At 44.3% G+C, this 19,623-nt stretch overlaps 3 protein-coding genes across 4 annotated transcripts; all 3 read right to left on the reverse strand.

Annotated features, from left to right (window-relative positions):
- Positions 1–192: 192 nt before the first annotated feature.
- Positions 193–4,503, reverse strand: cyp20a1 (cytochrome P450, family 20, subfamily A, polypeptide 1). 2 transcript variants are annotated; one of them, XM_068719437.1, is made up of 13 exons: positions 4,298–4,503; positions 3,886–3,935; positions 3,546–3,712; positions 3,298–3,443; positions 3,041–3,208; positions 2,716–2,794; positions 2,100–2,212; positions 1,948–2,002; positions 1,696–1,816; positions 1,482–1,593; positions 1,295–1,359; positions 1,108–1,197; positions 193–861 (listed from the first exon to the last, which is right to left on the reverse strand). In XM_068719437.1, exons 1-13 carry the CDS (start codon positions 4,367–4,369, stop codon positions 711–713), a joined length of 1,389 nt encoding a protein of 462 aa, XP_068575538.1. In that variant the 5' UTR covers positions 4,370–4,503; the 3' UTR covers positions 193–710. The 2 variants fall into 2 exon arrangements, with proteins under 2 accessions (XP_068575538.1, XP_068575539.1); XM_068719438.1 differs by lacking the exons at positions 3,886–3,935; positions 4,298–4,503 and adding an exon at positions 3,814–3,880.
- Positions 4,504–4,785: 282 nt separating this feature from the next.
- tmem237b (transmembrane protein 237b) lies at positions 4,786–8,829 on the reverse strand. Its single transcript, XM_068719471.1, has 14 exons — positions 8,640–8,829; positions 8,520–8,555; positions 7,322–7,353; positions 7,184–7,197; positions 7,026–7,097; positions 6,695–6,823; positions 6,473–6,566; positions 6,224–6,381; positions 6,015–6,147; positions 5,732–5,923; positions 5,493–5,566; positions 5,321–5,408; positions 5,122–5,243; positions 4,786–5,025 (listed from the first exon to the last, which is right to left on the reverse strand). The coding sequence occupies exons 1-14, from the start codon at positions 8,658–8,660 to the stop codon at positions 4,961–4,963; spliced, it is 1,230 nt and encodes a 409-aa protein (XP_068575572.1). The 5' UTR covers positions 8,661–8,829; the 3' UTR covers positions 4,786–4,960.
- Positions 8,830–9,042: 213 nt separating this feature from the next.
- LOC137878986 (MAGUK p55 subfamily member 4-like) lies at positions 9,043–18,884 on the reverse strand. The gene is made up of 22 exons (XM_068719537.1): positions 18,783–18,884; positions 17,654–17,775; positions 17,455–17,576; positions 17,030–17,107; positions 16,846–16,929; positions 16,500–16,631; positions 13,612–13,693; positions 13,267–13,352; positions 12,897–12,971; positions 12,629–12,825; positions 12,376–12,434; positions 12,241–12,258; positions 12,114–12,155; positions 11,997–12,017; positions 11,849–11,863; positions 11,723–11,764; positions 11,432–11,596; positions 11,224–11,304; positions 11,052–11,145; positions 10,606–10,714; positions 10,364–10,498; positions 9,043–10,017 (listed from the first exon to the last, which is right to left on the reverse strand). Exons 2-22 carry the CDS (start codon positions 17,709–17,711, stop codon positions 9,829–9,831), a joined length of 1,884 nt encoding a protein of 627 aa, XP_068575638.1. The 5' UTR covers positions 17,712–17,775; positions 18,783–18,884; the 3' UTR covers positions 9,043–9,828.
- Between the last annotated feature and the right edge of the window lie 739 nt (positions 18,885–19,623).

Consider the following 19,623-nt stretch of genomic DNA (forward strand, 5'->3'; position numbering starts at 1 on the left):
ACGCACTAGCTGATAAAGAGCGTCTGTAATAATTAGAGTAAATTAAAAATTTCCATCTGCAGGCTGAAACCGGATTTATGAGGAGCGGCGCTCCTATTCCCCGCTGATACAAATTAAAAAGTCTTTATTTGATGTAGGAAACTTGCTGGTTAGGGCAAATACAATGAAAAGTATGACACAAAAACTCAAAAAGTCCTCAAACATATTTAATAATATGTGAGATGCGACAGTGTGTAAAAAAGGAATGAAATGTCTAAATGCCACATGGGCCATATAAATGTTAATGGGGATTTTGACTCAAAGTAGCTGTATCAGGAATTATAGAAACACATTTGGCAGCACAAGTTGTTTTTCTCTACATCGTAGAATATTAAACCACAACGTTTCCCGACTAACAGATTTTAACAAGTGCAAATCTGACATGTGAAGAGACAACGTGCTTAAGGCCTCAGATTACTGTACGTAAAACACACCAAAAAGACAACTGGGAGTACTGTGTCCATACAAAAAAATCTACCAAGTTAGGAAAAAAGCATTTACGAATGAAGCAAATTAAGAGTTTAATTCCAAAAAGTGTCATCTACCATAATGTTAACAAAGACAAGTTATTGAGAGATATTAATTATCTGGCAGTCAAGAAATACTTTGCTGGTAGTTCCTTTAATTAAGGTAAATTGTTCTCTAGAAAGTCGTCAGAGGTTTTTTAAAGATTAGCTTCTTCTGCCGACGGTGATCCAGGTTTCGTCCTTTGGTGTGGACACCAGCTCAGATCGGACCTCCGTGAGCTGTCCCTTCAACGGGTGAAGCTTCAGCTGGCGCACCAACGTGCTGAGCAGCACAGTAGCGACCGTGTAAGCGAACCTGTCAGAGAGACCAAATATCATCTATTGTTAAAATATCGTTTATGTACGCAGGACATCCAAACACAGAGAGATCATCCTGATCCTTTGATCCAACTCTAGCCCCCAAAACAGAACGTTTAAATGAGCTTCTTTTTACAGCTCCAAGAACGCTTCAGCGTCTTCAGTTTCACTTCTTTTCACTGTCAATCATCATTAGCTCAGTCTACGCTCAGAGGAATACAGATGTTTTAATGTCAGTCTCTACCTGAGCTCTGGGCAGGTTTGATTCCCTGAGAACCCGAGCAGACAGAAGCTCCTCCCGACTGATTCCTCCTCAAATCGATCTGGGTCAAACCTAAAGGGATGTCACAGGAATCCGCTTATCAGAAATCGGACGAATCAACATTTAAAAACCTGAAAGATAAACTCAACAGTATGTATGCAAAGGGAACCTGTATGGGGCGCTCCAGGTGTCAGAATCCTGCAGGACCACTCCCAAAGCGTAGATGACCAAAGTCTGAAATACGTAAACAAACCTCTTTATATTTCTTGATCACCAGCAAGCTTCTGGTTCCTCTTCTCAAGGCTTCTCTGGAGATGAGCTGCAGAGACATTTACAGACAGCAGGAAACCAGATACCTCTTTGGGGATGACGTGTTGATCCACTTTGCCCTCCACTCCTTGAAGCCGAGCCGCGACGGGGGTCAGCTTGGCGGTCCTCACCGTCTCGTTGAGGACCTGCTGGCAGTATCTTTGCGAGGGCAGAAATGTGATAAGATCAACGTCATCGAACACAGACACTGAGATTTTACATTTCACGTATTAGACGTAACACCTGGTCCAAAGTTCTTACCTGAGCTGAGGGATTTTGTCCAAGGAAACTGGGTCTGAACCCAAAACCTCCTCCAGCTCTTTGTACAGTTTGTCTTGAACTTCCTCTGAGGTGGACAGGAAGTGAAGCGCCCAGATACACACTGCCGAAACACAACATTTAACATTGAAGCCTCAGGGATTCATGAAAAAAAAGGAGCATTTTGGGGTTTGATTTCTTGTTCCAGGAGACATAACGTATTGATGGACATGGTGTTTGATTGTTGTCACTTACAGTTGGCAGCGATGACGCATCCGGCCAAAGTGAAAACCATACAGTCCTCCATGATCTCAAACAAACAGAAAAAAAATCATTTTAGTGCTTTTTTTGGGAACCGTGGTAAGCTTTCAGTTGGCTTTTGAACTCGGTGACTCATCAGTATTCACCTGTCGTTCTGTGAGGCTGGACTGAAGCAGAGCGTCTACAAACGCCGCCTGCTTCCTCTGGGCTTTCCTCTCCTTCGCCACTGACAGCAGCATGGACTCCATCTCCGACAGAGCTGAACAAAAAAAAACAGTCAATCAGTTACTTTTGGCATGAACACACAGCTGACTGACACACACGTTAAAAAGACAGCATTTCAAGCACGCGTCTCGCTTTCCAGCCCTTCAGGCAGCTTCCAAAATGAACTCCGGCAAGTACCAAGTCCCAGCAACAACGCTCCTCGACAGATGAATCAATAAAAGTCCAGCTAAACCGTGTTCACTGTTCAAGTTAATGATAGTGAAAGAGTTGGTTATGCACAGTCTTCATCTGCCCTCAGACTGTTTCGAGCCGTCTGTCGTGCTGCTCCACAAACAGGAAGGGATCACGTCGGAGCCTCTGCAAACTCTTCCTCCTGTTCCTCCACAGCTGAAACCACAATAGAAGCCCAGCGCTGCTCCCGCGTGTGAACACACAGCAGGTGCAGGAGATCCAGAGTCACTAGACTCAAAAAATGACAGAAGGTAATTCAACAACTCGACCTACATTACGTCAGCTCATGATGCAAACCTCCCTCACCCTTCTCATAATGTCCTTTTCTGCTGGAGCTCTTCTCCAGGGAGCCGTCCAAGTAGCCTTTTCCAATTTCTGACCAGATCTGGTGAGTTGGAAGAACAGAAAACCAAAATCAAGTGACCCGTTTCAGCAGAATGTAAGCAGGCCAGATTACTAAAGTATTTCTAAATCCCATGGAAGTCAACAAACATGTAAGAAGATCCCACATTTGACACCCACAGGGGGAGACAGAAAGACCAGAATGCACAAAACTAATTGAGGTTTGTGTAGGAAGTACACTCCACTGTCGCTGTGGGTCTCGTCCTGAAGGTAGGGGGTGTTCTCTCACCGCGTCGTGGTTCTTGCGGAAGGACAGGACCTTAGAGTCGTCTCCGAAGCTCTCGCCCAGAGCCAGCTGGGTGACGGTCTTCATGGCCAGACCCAGCATATGGGCACACAGCGGGGTGTGCTGAGACTCCGGGAATGACTTCCACTTCCCCACCAGCTCCTCCACCAGCTACGTATGAGAAGAAGTATTCGTAAAATACGTCTGAATGCTTCATTTCAGGGAGTGGTGTGATGAATGTTTTCATGAGGGATGCAAACCTTGAGCACAACAGGGAAGTTGCTCTTCAGCGTGCTGTTGATGGCATTCTCGTACACCTTTTTCCTTATGACCGTCTCAGTGGCCCCGCCTCCCATTCCCGACTGGTAACCTAGCAAAGACTTCAGCATCGTCTCAAAGGAGTCAGCTGAGAAGAGAAAGAGTGTTTATTTCTGTCTGCTACGCACACATGCCTCCATTCAGTTTGGCACCAGTCCAATCAAAGCATGGTAAACGCTGGTGCACGTACTGGTGTGGTTGGGGTTGATGTGTTGCCGGAGGTGGTGCACAGAGCCCAGGCTGACCACCGGCCGCCCGCCGAACCAGAACGACGCCACGGACCCAAACTGCTGATGCAGACTGACGAGGAACTCGTGCAGACTGCCTTTGTTCACGATGTCCTGCAGGTTCCCATCCCTGAGAGAGCAGTGATTGGAGTGTTATGTAACAGCCAATGATGTGCTGCATGCTGTGTCAACTGCACACATCTGCAAAACTGTTAAAACCAAATCACATACATGAAACATGCTTTATGTTGAAGGACAGTCCTGTTACTGAATAGAAAGTCAGAGGTGAAGATGGCATCTTACTTCTCATCTGTAGGATTGAGACCTGGGATGCCGGAGGCCCTTCTGGACGACTGAAACAATGATTAGAGATTTAATTTATTTCTACATTTTTCACAATATAGGTAAGACAATGCAGTGTACTTCCTACACAGGCATGCACGCGCATCTTCTGTCTTCTCCGATTGGTTGGTTAGTGGTCCACTCAGTAGAATCACATTTAAATAAATGTTAATTCAATACTTCTTCACTTACAGGGTCACACACACACACACACACACATTGCATGCCACCAGCAGTCATGTGACACATTCTTAAGGTCTCGGGGTAAACTCAGCATGCAAATGATGAGCAAAGTAACAATACATCAACTCTCTATTGTGAGGATATTGTCGTACTAAATGCTAACTTGAAGCTAACTTCTGCAGAGACTTACCGGGTACAAGTACAAAACAGCGCCCACCAATATGATGACAAACGTCACGGCGAAGATGGCAAAGTCCAGCATGACTTCTCGCTTTTAAACGGCACGACTTTGCAAACTTCTGCTCATGAATATCTGTATAAGGAGACTCCTTTACCACGTCAACAGAAAGTGTACGAGCAGGATTTCTACTCTGTGTTCGACTGTAAAGGTCTGGATCGCAGGCAGAGCAAACTAGTTGAACTCAGAAGAACCGATGGATGAGATCGATTCTCCAAAGGTAGTAAACAAAAATCAATGATATTAAAACAATAATTACAATCACAATTAAATATCTACAATTATGCATATAATTATTGTATCTAATTAAGATTTATGGGAGTAAAACATAGGAGATATAAATATACTATTATGTATGATAAGAACACATTCAGCTTATAAATTAAAATTGTGCACAAGCACATAATTCCTTTAGTATGTAATAACGAGGTGTTGTTGGATTTGTTGGATAAATATTTATAAAGAGACGAGCACATTCACTTTTCAAAAATACAAAAATAATCTACAATACATTCAGTACGAGTTCACTGCCAAAAATACAGTGCAAATATATGTGCAAAATGACATCAAAGCTGTACAGTATGTGTCAGAGCAGATGTACAGATTGTGTTTTCCTCAGGCGGTCATCTCTGATTGGTCCTCTGGCTTTTGAGGTTCAATCTTCATGGTTTCCAGATACTCTGAGGAGGAAGGACAAGATATTCAAATCATGTTTCTTGCTTTTAAAATGTTTCAAGGTAGATTTGCATTATTCAACACGGACTCTTCTCTCTCACCGTGAGTGTAGTCTGTTTCTGGTCGGGTGGCGATGAAGATCCAGGCCAGCCCCACCAGCAGAGCCACCACCAGGTTGACGGTCACCCATGGGTGCAGAATCTGGTGCTCCAACCCCGGTGGCCTGGAGGAGAAAAAGGAGAGTGTCATGTATCATATTCAAAGTAAGATAGAGACATCAGATGAGTGCAGCGAGCTCACCATAATGTCGTGTTGAGGGCTGGATACAGGTTGATTCGATCGCTGGTCATCTGCTGGCTCAGAGAGAGGACCAACGCTGAGAAATACACTGAACGGAAGATAAACAAAGCGTGTGAAGTGACACCAAACACCATGTTGAGGTTACTGTGGCGATAATGATATGTGGACTCACAGAATGAGGCGAGAGCGACGGGGTTCAGTGTGATGAACTCATGGAGAGCCATGGAGCTTTTGGCCAGGTTCACTCTGAAAACATACAAACGTTCATCTTTTTCAGCCGCACTTCTCTTCATACGTTTACACTCAAATACATTTTACTGAGCAGCTTCACTGGAAGTTTCATTTGCATTAAAAACAGATTTATTTGCATGTAAATTTCCATCAATTGAGCTTCAGCTCGGGGAGCTTCACCTGTCGAAGGCGGCCACCGTGCTGATGGCGAGCAGCATGTAGAGCAGAGACTGGGCGGGGTAAGCCAGGCTGTGGTACTGCTCCAGCAGGTTGGACAGAGCGGTGAGGTGCTGCCCGGCTAACATGTACACCACCACGATGTTCCACAAGGCGTAGCCCGCCAGGAAGCCGTGGCAATACAGACCGAACACCCTGCACCACATACAAAGGAGAGGAGACATTTAGGGAGGGGGGACCAAACAATCAGACACACCTGGCACTGTGCGAGACACCTCTCCTTCACCTGAAGCCTCCGTGCACTCTGAGAGACACGTCTCTGGTGGTCCAGAGCGGCTGAATGTGCTGGAAGTCTGTCATGTTGTCCATCTGGTCGCTGGTCTTCCTCCAGTCTGAGCGCTCAGCAGCCTGGAAACGCTCTGCACGGGAACACACAAGAGTTACCGCTTCAGCTTCTCAACGGGCTCGACCACATCTTCGTCTGTCGTGACTCACTGTTCCTCTCGACGAAGACCTTCCCCACCGGCTGGCTCTGACCCTGCGGGGCCGAGAACAGGGAATGCTGGGGGATCGGAGGAGGGGTGTCGGTGATGATGTCGTCCTCTTCTACGTCCAACTCATTGGGAAGCTGCGATTCAACAACTTTTGACTTCCTGAAAGTACAAGAAGAGAGGTCAAAGAGAAACACGCACCATATACGAGGTACTTATCTCCAGTCAACTCCACTAATTGTTTTTTTCTTACTTTCTCTTTTTGGGTTTTTTGACCACTTCTTCTCCATCAGTGGTCTGATCCGCTGCCTCTCCGTTCACCAGGTCGGCCTGGTCATCATCCAGATCTGAAACCATGAATTCACACATCTGTCAACGTCACGTCGAACCTCTGGGCTGGTCGTACTTAAACACTAGTTCCCAATGCACAGATCGGCCATGATGGCTGTTTTAAGGATACTTTTTTTTTCTTTACCAATAGTGGCTGCTTTCTTTTTCTTCCTCCTCCTCTGAGGCGGTGCGTCCGTTGTGGGTTCAGCGGTAAGTTGCTCTCCAATCTCCGATTCCCTCCGGCTGCCCAGGCCTCCCATTTCCATCCCATGATCTAAACAGGAAACAGCAGAAGGAATGAAAGCACTTTAGTACAACTGACACGAGTCCCCTGCAGCAGTACATGTTCTTAACGTGATACTCTGGCTTTCTACACGCATTAGCCCTTTAAATCCAGGAAGTGAAAGGTTTAAGCTTCGTGGAGGACAAACACAACCACTTAAGATGCTGCACTGATGCATTCATGTGTTACGTACCGCTCAAATCATCCACTCCGTTCGTCTCCTTTCTCACCTTCTTCTTCTTTTGTTTTATTGCTGGTACTTCTCCTGTACAAGGTGAGAAATAAATAAAGTTAAATCAAATCGAGAGCTTCAGTAAAAACACGAGACGTATTCGTCTCATCCGGACTCACCAGCTGTGTCTTCACTTCATGTTTCCACACAAGAGAGAAAAAGAGAGAAGAAGTAGTTTAGTTTGACTGTTCAGTGTAAATATATATATATATATATACATATATATTACATCACAGAAGATAAACACTTTGACCGACCTCGGCATTGTGGGAAGCGCTCGTTGTCCTCGCTAAGAGACACAAAGAGAAGCACGAGTTATGTTCTTTGTGTTTTTATATATTTCAGTTTCAAATAACATCAATCAAACTAATCTGATTTTCCTTCTTCTTTTTGAATTCCTACTTCAGTGATTTAACAAGTTTTCAGCAGGTTCACCGAGTTACATGTAAGACGTTTAAAGGCACTAAAGTATGAAACTACTTAAAGAAAACCAGTAGGGATGACAGGACTTAGACTTATTTACAAAGTGCATGAATTTATTTACATTTGTATCACTTTTGTCAGGACCTCCAAGCAGTATATTACAATAATTCCTCATAATATCATTAATCAATAATTAACCAGGAACTGGATCAAGCAGCAGAAAATGGATGAAAGGTTTAACCAATAAAAAAATTATTATACAAGGTCCAAATGTGTGTTTTTACATCAGGTCAGAGACGTCTGGAACATTTTCTATTATTATAAAATGAATATAGTGTCTCTACAACCAACAGCCTTAAGAACTCTGACACTAAGCAGTTGGTAGAATTGGATCGAGAAGGTCCAGTCAAACACACACACGTCCAGTCAGATAAAACAAGACCTTACCGTCGTCTTTCTGGCCATTCCACCCAAGAATCAAGTAAAGAGTGGAGAGCAGCTCCACATAACATCCCGTTAAATCCTCGGCTAAATCTGTGATCATTCATCCGCCAGGACGGAGGATTACTCAGGGCAGAGGTCAGACGACGCTGACCTTTTCTAACACTGGTGTGGGTGGAATGAAACCGTCTGTGGTGTCTGGGTTCACCTTCCTGACAATGCTCATTATAAACACCAGCAGTGTTCACTCTGCTTTATTCTCCCTACATGCACTCTTAATTACATTTCAGGTTGTGATTACTTTAGTTGAGACATGATGTTAATCAGATATCACAGAGGTCTGATCATCCAGCCCTAAACATTTGTGTAATGATCAGTTCATCTTTTGCCAGCTTTCTCAATTATGTTTTTAAACATAAAATTAGTTAATTTGCACTAATGTAAAACAGAAAATAGTGAAATTAGTCGTTTAATCAACGTAAAAACTATATTCTTCAGTTTATTCCAACTTTTATCAAGTAAAACTTAATTATTATAACGTTGAGCATCATACGCCGTAAGGCTAATAACACCTGGAGGTAAATGAATCACCTGTGGAAGCGGCGGGAGCTCCCTGGGTCGCATTTTCTATAAAGGAAAAACATAAATGAATAGTTAATATTGATGTAAAATCAAAGTGACCGTTATATATGAACATAAGTTAACCGTTACCGTTGAGCCTCCCGTATGCATACTGTTCAATTCCCCCAACAAAAGCGCCTTTCAATATTTATCCAGTTAAATAATCTTTAGTTGAGGACATTTAAACAGCTACAGCAGGTAAAGATGAGTGAATTCAGTTGTTATTATAATCATTTAGTTTGTTTATGCTCTGCGAACGGAAAGGTTTTACCCGGGTGCATTTAAGCGAAGGACACAAGACTTCCTGTATCTTCAAAATAAAAGCTCCTATTCAAAGCGACCTAACAAGATACTTCAACTTCGTAAATTAATGAATAATTAACTATTGAAAGTGATTTATTAATGTAATAAACAGGCACAAATATTAAAATATCAATCCTTTGCTTGTAATTTTGCATTTTATCAATTTTTCTAAGGAAAGAAGAACACAAAGTGTAAATTAAAAACTTTATTTACGCTCTGCGAGCAGAGAGGTTTTACCCGGATGCATTTAAGCGTAGGACACAAGACTTCCTGTACCTTCAAAATAAAAGCTCCCATACAAATTCACCGAACATGAATAAACTTCGTAAATTAATGCATAAATAACTATCAGAAGTGGTTTATTAATGTAACAAACAGGTACACATATTAAATTATTAACGCTTTGCTAGAGCTTTTGCATATCATCACTTTTGTTTCATGTAATAAAGACAAAGTGTAATTTTTGTGCCAAACATTTGTTTTTGTTAATGGTTAGTAATTATTATTATTTTTTTGGCATGCAATAAAATATTTTAGCAAATCACAAAATAAATTACACAAATTCTGCATGAAAAACAAAACGTATAACAAGAAACCACTTTGCTTTCTAGCATGTAAACATCAATTGGAAAAATATCATGTTCTTTATTGCAGGCCTGTGTAAAAGAGAAGGGAGCAGGGCAAGAATGATCTGCCTATAATAACAACAACAATACATAATAATCGTAAACAATTCCAGGTATTTCTTTGAGCTCCAGCTCCATAATTATCTAGTAATCAGGTCAAGTACCCACGTAACAACAAGATCAACATATTTAGATTTCTTTCATGCCCTACCCCCCTAAAACATGAACATTGATTTACAGGTTAAGACTTCACAGTGAGAAATCTGTAAAATTAACTTGACAATAATTGCTGCCATGATAATATGGGGTCACATTTCTCCCGTCCTCTTCGCCTCCACCTTCGTCCTCTCTTACGTGGCGGTGGGTCGTATCCAGCTGGCAGGGACCCACTGCGGCTCGTCCTGCGCCTTCCTCATCGCGGTCAGCAGCTGGACGCAGGAGTCCTGCAGCTCATCGTTGACGATCACGTGGTCAAAGAACTGCGAGAAGTGAGACTCCATCTTCCGGGCGGCTTCTTCCATCTCCTGGAAGTCTTCCTCCTGTTGGAGGAAACAAAAGTCAAAAGGGATGATTTCTAATAGGTTGTGTCATGTTATAACTTCTTTATCCCATTCATTTTTCCCTTCATCTGATCTGTCTTATATTGATTTAAACACACTCGTTATCTATTATCTGTTTTTAAAATTCAATAAAGTTTGATTCACGTTGTTAAAAAACTCAAAAATGTACTTGGGGGCATTAAAATGGTTTGAGTGTCTCCTCTCCAGTAACTTTAATCAGTGTTGAATGTGATTAAAGGAGAATTATTATATCTGGTCTTCCTGAGGTAAGAAACGCTGACTCATAACAGAAGAATATCATAGAATCTGGTGTGGGGGAGTTTACTTTGAAAGGTCGGTTGATGTAGTAGTTGGTGGTGATGTACGAGTCCTGTCTGGTCTCCTTGAGGCGCTCCTGTGACGGCGGCTTCACGTAGACGATGTAAGCCCTCAGCTCGTGGGTCCTCACGGCCTGAATGGCCTAAATGAAGAGGTGACAAATTTAAGATGTGCAGTGTGCAGCATTTTATTAAAGTGATTAGAAGCACAGTTTTTGGAAGAGGACGACGATGTCTCTGCTGCTCTTACATTTGGATTGATGTCCATGATGCAGATCTTCCCGCTGTTTAAAACTTGCCTCACAGACTCGATGCTGGTGCCGTACAGATTCCCTTTGTACTCCCCGTACTCCAGGAACCTGCACCACATCATTACTTTTACTCAAACACAGAGGAGTTACTAGTAAACATTCATTCATGAATACATTTTATAAATATAGTGAGAGCTTTTTATGGTTGTGACACGCAGTTTTTTTATAGCTTATGTTGTATCCGCAGAGTTGAGCTCTACCTCTATGACTCTTATTTTGAAATGATGACCTTTATTTAAAGCTTCCGTCATTGCGTTGAAGTGTAACGTTGCAGCTCATAAATACGATGTTATATTGAGTTAAAGCGCTTGAACACATTGTGTTTAGCGTGTCAGTGTCTCCTCTGCGTTCATTATTCATGGCTTCACAGCAGAGGCAGCGGTACCTGTTGTTGTACACCATGTTGTCAAAGGTCTCTCTGCTGGTGAAGTAATACTCTCTGCCTGACTCCTCGTATCCTTTGGGTGCTCTCGTGGTGTCTGGTGAAGGAACATATGTGATGATTCACATCCTTCAGCTGATTCTGAAGTTGGTGGATGAAAATGATTTGTACGTACGAGACACGGCTCCCTGAAAGATGATGGGGTTCATTTCAATCAAGCGCCTCCGAAGTTCATTCACACCCACACCGGACGGACCTGAGAAAAATCACATTGAATTTGCAGTTTGAATGAATGAAATTGTTGTTTTTTTTTATGTATAAACGAGTCATGTTAAACCATCAGACTGGTTGGATAGTCCACTGTGAGGCCCTAGCAACTGTACCTAAGAGGGCGATGAGGCGGTGTGCGTCCTGCGGGTGGCGCTGGTACCGCACCACGTCCTCGTAGGGGCTGTTGGAGCAGCTGCTGGGGCAGCGGGTGTGGCAGGACGGCTGGGTGGTGCTGTGAGACCGCCGCCGACACAGACGGATGCTGCGCCTGAAGCCCACTGACAGACAACTCAAAGTTAATGTCTGGCAAATTATCCATGATGTGTGTAGTAATTGTGCAAACTCTGATATGGAACATAACAGACATCAGAGCCGGTAAGAGTCACACTGTTGCAGAGACGTACCCAAGTAGATCCCTTCAGCGTTGCTGCAGAAGTCATCCTCCTCTGCTTGAAGAGAAGCAGAGGGGAACATGTGAGAGAAAATATTCTTAAATACAGTAAAACTACAAACGGCTGAGGTTTTCTCACCTTCTCTGAGCTCCTCTGACATTTCCCCGTCAGACAGCCGGAGAGTTTGGAAAAGAAACAACAACAAACGTTTCAGATGAAGGACGGGAGACGGAGTGACACAGACGACAGAGTCCAAACCAGATGAAGTCAACAAAGACTTACCTACCAGATTCAAATGCCTCATCGTCTGACAGAAGTGAAACAACACACGGAGGGGAAGTTAATCACAAAGCAGCAAAGACATGCAGCAAGTCTGTGTGTGACAGATTAGACGGAGCTTTACCTGCTTCGACACACTTCTCATCGAAGGTCATCATGTCTTCCTCTGTGGGTGAAAAATGGAGAATTACATCTGTAATACAACATAAAAATCATGTAGTTTTAGAGCTAAATGAGGTGCATCTCCTTACCTTCCTCTACAGTGCTCACTTCAGTAAGAGTGGGGCGAAACACAACAAAACTCAAATGTGACACCAGGTTGTGGAGAGGCTGCGATTCTTAAACTGTTACGACTTGTGAGTTAAAGAAAATGGAGGTGAACTTACAGGTCTGTGAGCAGGCATGTGGATGATAAGGCTGAGACCACCAGACCTCCCTCTGCTTCCTGTTACGACAGACTACAGTTTACAAGACGCCACATCACAAACAACAGCTTTCAAGTCACAGTGCTGCTGCTGAACGAGTCTATAACATGTCAGAAAATACTGAAAAAAGCATCATCGAGTCTTTGTTTGTCTGATCATCAGTCCTCTAAAAGTTACATCCCAATAAACAAGAGAAGCAGCGAACCCTCCTGACCGTTTCAGCAGGTTGGAGGAGGGGACGAGGCCGGCGCACGCCGTGTTGCTGGGCAGTTTCTTGGCCTGCCACCAGAGGGCGTCCGTCTGGTCCACGATCTCCAGGACGTCACCTTTTCTGAAGCTCATACCGGCGTCGGCGCAGGGGATGGCCGGGTCCTGCTGGGGGCTGTAGTCGACCATGGTCCTCACGTAGAGCTAACACCAGAGAGACGTTGAGTTAACACGCTGCAGGCGGAGGCGTTTCAAAGTGTGTAAAGAGGATTTACCATCGTCTGGTTGTGGACCGGCCTTTCTGTGATGGGAATGACCTTAAACATGATGGTGCCCTGCGACCTCGCTTGCTGATTGGTTGCAAAGAAACAAGATGGAGTCATCAGCAGATATTAACGGCTCACAGGCTTATCAGAAAATTGATTCACAGCGCTGTAAAACATGAACCTGATTTAACGCTTCTGTATCCCTTCAAAAAAAAGATGCTCTGATGCCTTGAGAGGAAATTATTAAAACAAATATATTGTTGTGGTAGACTGTTGATTAACTAGTGATATCACCAGAGGGACATAATTAAAATAGAAGAATAATGAGACTAAATAGCTCTTTTTTCTTCTATAATAGAAGCCAGGAAAAACAACGTACCACAACTTGGATGACCTGCTCAGGTTCCAACCCATCCACAGGAAAACCATTCACCTCTATGATCCTGTCTCCTGCATGGAGCAGACCTACACACACACACACACACACACACAAAAATGTAATTAAAGGAACGCTGTCAACTTCCCATTATTTAACTTTAAACTGATTCTTTTATTGTGTATATTAAATTCATTCTTGATTGAGCTAAACTAAAACATTTTAAAAGGTAGTACTCTCAGTTCCTACTTTGGCATATCACCAACATATAATAAAATACAATACTTTCAACTTCTAGTTAACTACACACAGCTGGGATGTACAGTATCCTCGAGACAAAAGGCTCACCGCTACGATCAGCCAGCCCTCCATGAATCACCCGAGCGATAAAAATCTCCCCTGTGATCTCGTTTCTCTTTATCGTCGCTCCCTGGAACAGAAAAGATTAAATCAGAGAATGATTAAAGCTGCTGTAAAGTGGAGTAGAGGCCACGACGCAGATGAAGAGAAACAAAACTGATGGAGTCATGGTGGGGTGTAAAGGCTGAAAGAGGAGAATGGAAGGTTTAATTCATGACAAAGGAACAATGACACAAGCGAATGCTGATGAAGATCCTGAAATGAGCTCCGGGATGAAATGGTCCACGACACGACGGAAGAAAACGTTGAGAAATGCAACAATAAGTACGTAATAAATGTCAGCTACCACCGTGTGCGTTTGCAGGTCAGCCACTCTGCGGAGACGGCTTGAAAGGACCCAAGAAGTCCACTCTTTGGACACTCTTCGGCGTCTCTCACGTTGCCTTCTTCCTCCTCCTCTTCCGCTGGTTTGAGCGACCTGCTTTCACAGTGTGGGAGGTCTCCTTGGGCTCATCCAGCAGGCCGTTGGTCAGAAGGCGCTTGGACGCTTGAAGCTCGGCATGCTTCCTATGAGGCGACGGGGCGTTCTTGGTTTTCGGGGTAGTTTGGGGTGAGCCCCGGCAGGACACAGACAGACAGCTGGTCCCCTGAGAGGTGGAGGTAGCGTCCAGGGAACTGCTGAGGGAGCTGGAGGAGGAGGATTGAAGTGAGGGGAAAGAACATCCAGTCTGGTGCGTCAAGGATGGACGCTTTGGAGTTTTCTTGGGTGTGCCGTCTTGCTCAGCAGGTTTCGGGGTGTTGATCTCAGACTTGGTGGCGACGAGGAGCGTCTGCAGCCGGTCCACCACCTGAGAGAGGAGGGCCAAGGCCTGGGAGTTGTCCTGGACCGTCTCCGACATGCGCTCGGTCGCGGCCGCCATCTTCTCCCCGAGCAGCTTGATGTCTTTGGTGCTGCTCTCCATGGAGCAGGCGGCCAGCTGCACCGTCGTCCTCAGCTCATCCAGACTCTCCTGCTTGGCGAGCTCCACGGGGGGCACCGGGGGCAAATCCACCACGCGGCGAGGGCGCATGGGGCTCGGGGGAGCGGTGTGGATGCGAGGGCTTTGGCTTCGAAGCCTGGGGGGAAGGCCTGGCTGGAGGTAGTCGTTGGAGTAGTAGGGTACGGTGAGACACGGGGGAGACATAGTCCACCGCCGGGCTGTGGGACGCGGGGATTGGGGGTTGCTGGACTCTCCTGCTTCATCTTCATCTCCACTGTCTAGCTCTTCGATGATGTTGTCTCCAATGAAAAAAACAGACGTTATTAATCCATGGAAAGCCACGGGTAGCTGAGATGAATGATGGAGGAAGACGGATGACGGGACTTTTCTTACCGATCAGAACCGAGCTGTAGACCGACGGCGCAGAGCGGTTCAGGCTTTGATCCCAGAGCAGGTCGGAGTAACAAACCCGGCACCGGCTCATCGGCCTGCGACAGCACGTCTGACAGTTACTCCTCGGCTTATAGCGAGGTGGAGGGTACGGCCGCGCTGCTGCTGCTGCGTGACACAGCGGCTCACTTGGCGGGTAGCTGCCTCGGCGAACGCTACACCACAAGGAATCCAGGCTCCCAGCGGCAGGACTCTGGCCTCGGTGAAGCCTCCTGTGGGTCAGACTCCTCAGGGTGTCCCAGTGACTGCGGATCCCCCCTCTGGAGCTTTTCGCACCAGGGGAGGATGAACTGAGCAGCCCCAGTCTCTGGTGGTCGCGGAGCTGTGAGACAACAGAGTCACTCAAAGGCAGAGGGAAACGTTCAAGTGGAGACTGAGAACTCCCACTAGGACTGACGCTTCATTGATCATCCCTTATCCTTCTCACAATAACATCAATACTTTCTCTAACAAGAGCTGCACAAATAAAGACCCACATAACATACAGAGGACTCACATATAAGTACTTTGATTATAAATGAGAGACAGATGCTTCCAAACTATCAAAAATCCTTCGTTTTCAGTGGTTTCTGTTGTTCAGAGATCTGTAGCATCAACAGACAATTACCAAAATGAGAGATTATAAAATTCAAACATCTGGTCTCAGCCGTTTGATTTATATTTAGCAAAAAAAAAAAAAGCCTACATATTAAAAAAACATATTCACGAGCATCTGCTTGGACTCTATTGTGGTCCAGTTTATCTGCTGAAATGTATGCATGGTTTACAGACATATGGTTATTCTAAATATGATGAAAACAACTTTTCTAGATATTATGAGCAGCTTAAAGGGTCAGTTCACCCAAATCACTAAATATATTTTCCTACATTTTGGTTTTATGTGCAAAACCTTTTGAATCTTCTGCCTCCACCGATACACAAGGACCCGTTTCCAAACCAGACTTCATACGAACGCCTCTTTCCTGTGTTTCTGCACATTATAAACATTCTACAAACCACAGAAAATATGTTCTGATGTTTCAGGTCTATGTTGACATGGCTGCTGGAAGTTTATTAGGCACACGTAGCTTAAACTAAAGCAGTGTAATGCAACAGTCCTGCAACAAATCCTCCCTTCATGGATGTTATCATGTCCAGGGTTTTCTGTTATTCAACGTCCCCTGATTGATAGAAATGTGATGGACAAAATAACAGCAACACGTGTCATTATAAGCAGCACCAAGACCTGTTTCTGTTGAGGAAGGCCATGGGATACGGCTGAAATTGGGAAAAAAAAGATAGATATCCAAAGATACCATTTACATGACTTCATGGTCTGAAGTTTTTCGGACAGGTTTCTCTGATCCTTCAGAACTTGTTTTTGCAAAGGCGGACGAAAAAAATGTATGTTATTACAGTTCAACAATTTTAGTAGAGTAATGAGGAGACGTTAGCCTTGAAGCTCACCAGCGGCTGCTTGTTCTTGACCAGGCAGACGATCCTGGTGGCCTCCTCATCGTCCGGCAGGTCGTCCGGCATCGGTGGCAGCACCGGCTCATAGTCCTTCTGGGCCACCGTGTCATGAGCGGAGAGGAGAGCCTGCAAGACATGAAGATCAAACAGGGAGGAGACTACACTTAAATACAGTCTATTCTGACGTAACATGATTTTATCCTAGCTTGTTTTTGTGCCTTTTTCACTGAAGAAATGAATAATTCATCGACATAAATGAGATGCTGTTTGAAAGCTGCTTTTCTCAGCTTGTCCGAACACGACACAGAAATAAAGTGATGTTTCTATAAATAGGTTTTACCTGCAGGTGCGGCTGTCTCAGGAGGCTGTGGAGCTCTTTGGCGTCTGCAGAGCAGCCCGGCAACGCTCTGATGTCGATCAGCAACTACACAACAACAAACCACATGTCCACTATTTAAAAAAAAAACCTCCACAAAATGAATACGAGCAACAAATTTTTAATAAAACACAATCTGAAATGAAACCTGAAGTGAAAGTCCTGACGCGTAGTCCAGAGCTGGTGCGGGAGCATCTCTCAGGTACCTTTGAAGACACTCATAAACCTGAAAAGATTGTTTCAAACTTTAATTACAAAAGCAATATTTAAGAAGTGATCTCTTACATTTCTCACAGTCTTCTGCCATCAAACACATTTGCAACTGCAGTTGAAATACGTTTCCTTTCTTTCCATAGTTTGTTTATTGAGTATTAATGTGGAATTATTTGTATAAGCATCCAACAAAAAGTTTCATACTTAATGTTAACCCAACCTGCAAACACTTAAATGCATATTAACCCACAAATGACAACCAAAGAAGATAAAATACACAACAAATACAACAAAATATATGAGAAAGTAGCAGAGGAATCACTAGAACATTAAAACTGAGTCCTAAGTGTGTTTTCAGACCTTGAGCAGCGACTGCAGCCAGGAGGCGTTCAGCAGACTGTGGAGGATCTCTGCTCCGTCGATGTCCTGATTCACCGACCGCCTCACCTCCTGGATCACATCAGTCAGGATCTGACGGAGGCCTGCGACACACCAGGGGATCATTAAGAGAGTGAACAGAAAGCTGAAGAGTAGTAAACCAGTGAGGTGGCCTACTGACCGTGTTCTCCTAGTTCACAGTGGGGGTTCAACACCTGAGCCTCCACCGCCTGCCTCATGGTCACTGGACCCCCGACTTTTCACCCCAACCAGCCGCTGACTGCTCACAAGGGCCAGAAACACCTGGAAAAGCGGAGGAAACACAACAAATAGGGTCACTTATTAGTTTTTTTGGATCGGCAGAGTGGTGATTCAATACAAACGCTTGATTCATCATTTTAAACTCTTAAAGCTCAGCTGACATTTGATAAAACACAATGTTTGATAGCATATAGACAAGAGCTGATCAGTAGATTAATCGCAGAGTCAATCAACAGACATTAATTGGCCTCTGTTTTGATGATCGCTGAATTGCTTCAGTCATATTTCAAACAAAAATAGTGGAATAAAAAAGCCAATATTCTCTTATTTCAGCGTCTAAAACGTGAGGATTTACCGTCCAGAATCTTTAGGGTTTGGACTTGAACAAAACAAGACATTTGACGACAAACTATACAATAAATCAGAAGAATAATCAGCAGATTAATTGATGACGACAACAATGTATACCTGTTGCCTCCAAAGTTCCCATCAAATACACAAAGCAAACTACACGTTTTATGATTTATATTGACCAAAACCAACCGACATGCAGAGAGACCGTCGGATCAGGTAGGGAGGTGCAGCCACAACCACTTCAGTGGTTAGCGTGAATGGGGGTCAGGGGTTAATGGCACACTTTACGGCAGCTCGTAAGAGCAACTGTGATGTCAACACAGAGATGTGCAGACCCTAATCTCCGGCTGGTGAACCACCAGAAGAAAGCAGAGACCAGTATCAAGTAAAACCTGGTATTTCTTTTGAAAACAATTCAGCTGCAAAGTAATTCAAAGCAACATTAATTATATTTTACAATAACAAGGACACTGAGGGATAAAACAGAGTGATAAACTCTTAATAAAACCTCTATATCCTTAATTAAATAAACCATTACAACCACATTGGAAAGACACGTGATGTGTTTAAGCAAAAACTGTTAAAATAAGAAATAAAACAGGAGGAGCTCCTCAACAGGCGACTAGTTAAAGTAGGAGAGGATGATCCCTGTGGCCTTCCTTCAAGCCCGTCGCTCTTCAATAAAAGCATCTTACCGTTATGTCTGAATCCTCGAGGACGCCGCCAGCTTTTATCCTCCAGCTCCTGCAGGTTTGAGCACCAACACTTGCAGGAAAATGTATATATGGTGGGATGATATTCCCCGGAGACTAGCCGGAGCACTGCACTTTCATCGAGCTGCAGAGAACGAGGGAGAGAGAGAGAGAGGGCTGTAATCTCTCCCGATCCCACTTAATCCCAGGCAAGTGAGCCGCCCGCCTCTGGCCACCGGAAGCCAGTTCCTCCCTCACCGGCTGGCTGGTTGCTGCGGAGCTGCCAAATCTTCTTAGCTTGTAGCGGCACGCAGGAGGAGCTGCGTGGAGAGGAGGCGACTCGGACAAAGAAGGAGAGAATTTAGGTGTCAGGAGAACGGCTTCAAGATGATGAAGACTACTCACAGTTCAGAGAAATGCTTTAAGTTCTTGGAAAGGGACAAAGTCAGGGAGATGTGAAATGTAAAGGTTGTATTAAGACTCGAGTCAGTAATTAAACAATGTGCTGCTTTAACAGCTGGAGATAATGGGGAGGACATCAGATAAAACATCTTTTGGTCTCCTTACTCAAACCCAACAGTCTGTCAGGAATGTGGGTAATCTCCTGAAAGAATTACAACTAAATATTCCCTCCCACCATCTGAAAAGTCCCAAAATGCCCTATTGTACCCAAAACACGAAGATTATCTCTCTGCACTTGATACAAATAATACATTCTGACCCCAAAGTCTCAAAAAAGAGGATTTGTCAGTTTAACACCAGAGCGCTTCATGACCTAAAGTGGGTAAACATGTAAATCAGGTAATGAAATGTGAGACAGCAAAGACGGAACTCTTAGTGTAGC

The sequence above is a fragment of the Cebidichthys violaceus genome, unplaced genomic scaffold (assembly GCF_023349555.1).
Source record: "Cebidichthys violaceus isolate CVI_PGR_0920_01 unplaced genomic scaffold, fCebVio1.0.p SCAF_24, whole genome shotgun sequence".
NCBI classification, from domain to species: Eukaryota; Metazoa; Chordata; class Actinopteri; order Perciformes; family Stichaeidae; genus Cebidichthys; species Cebidichthys violaceus.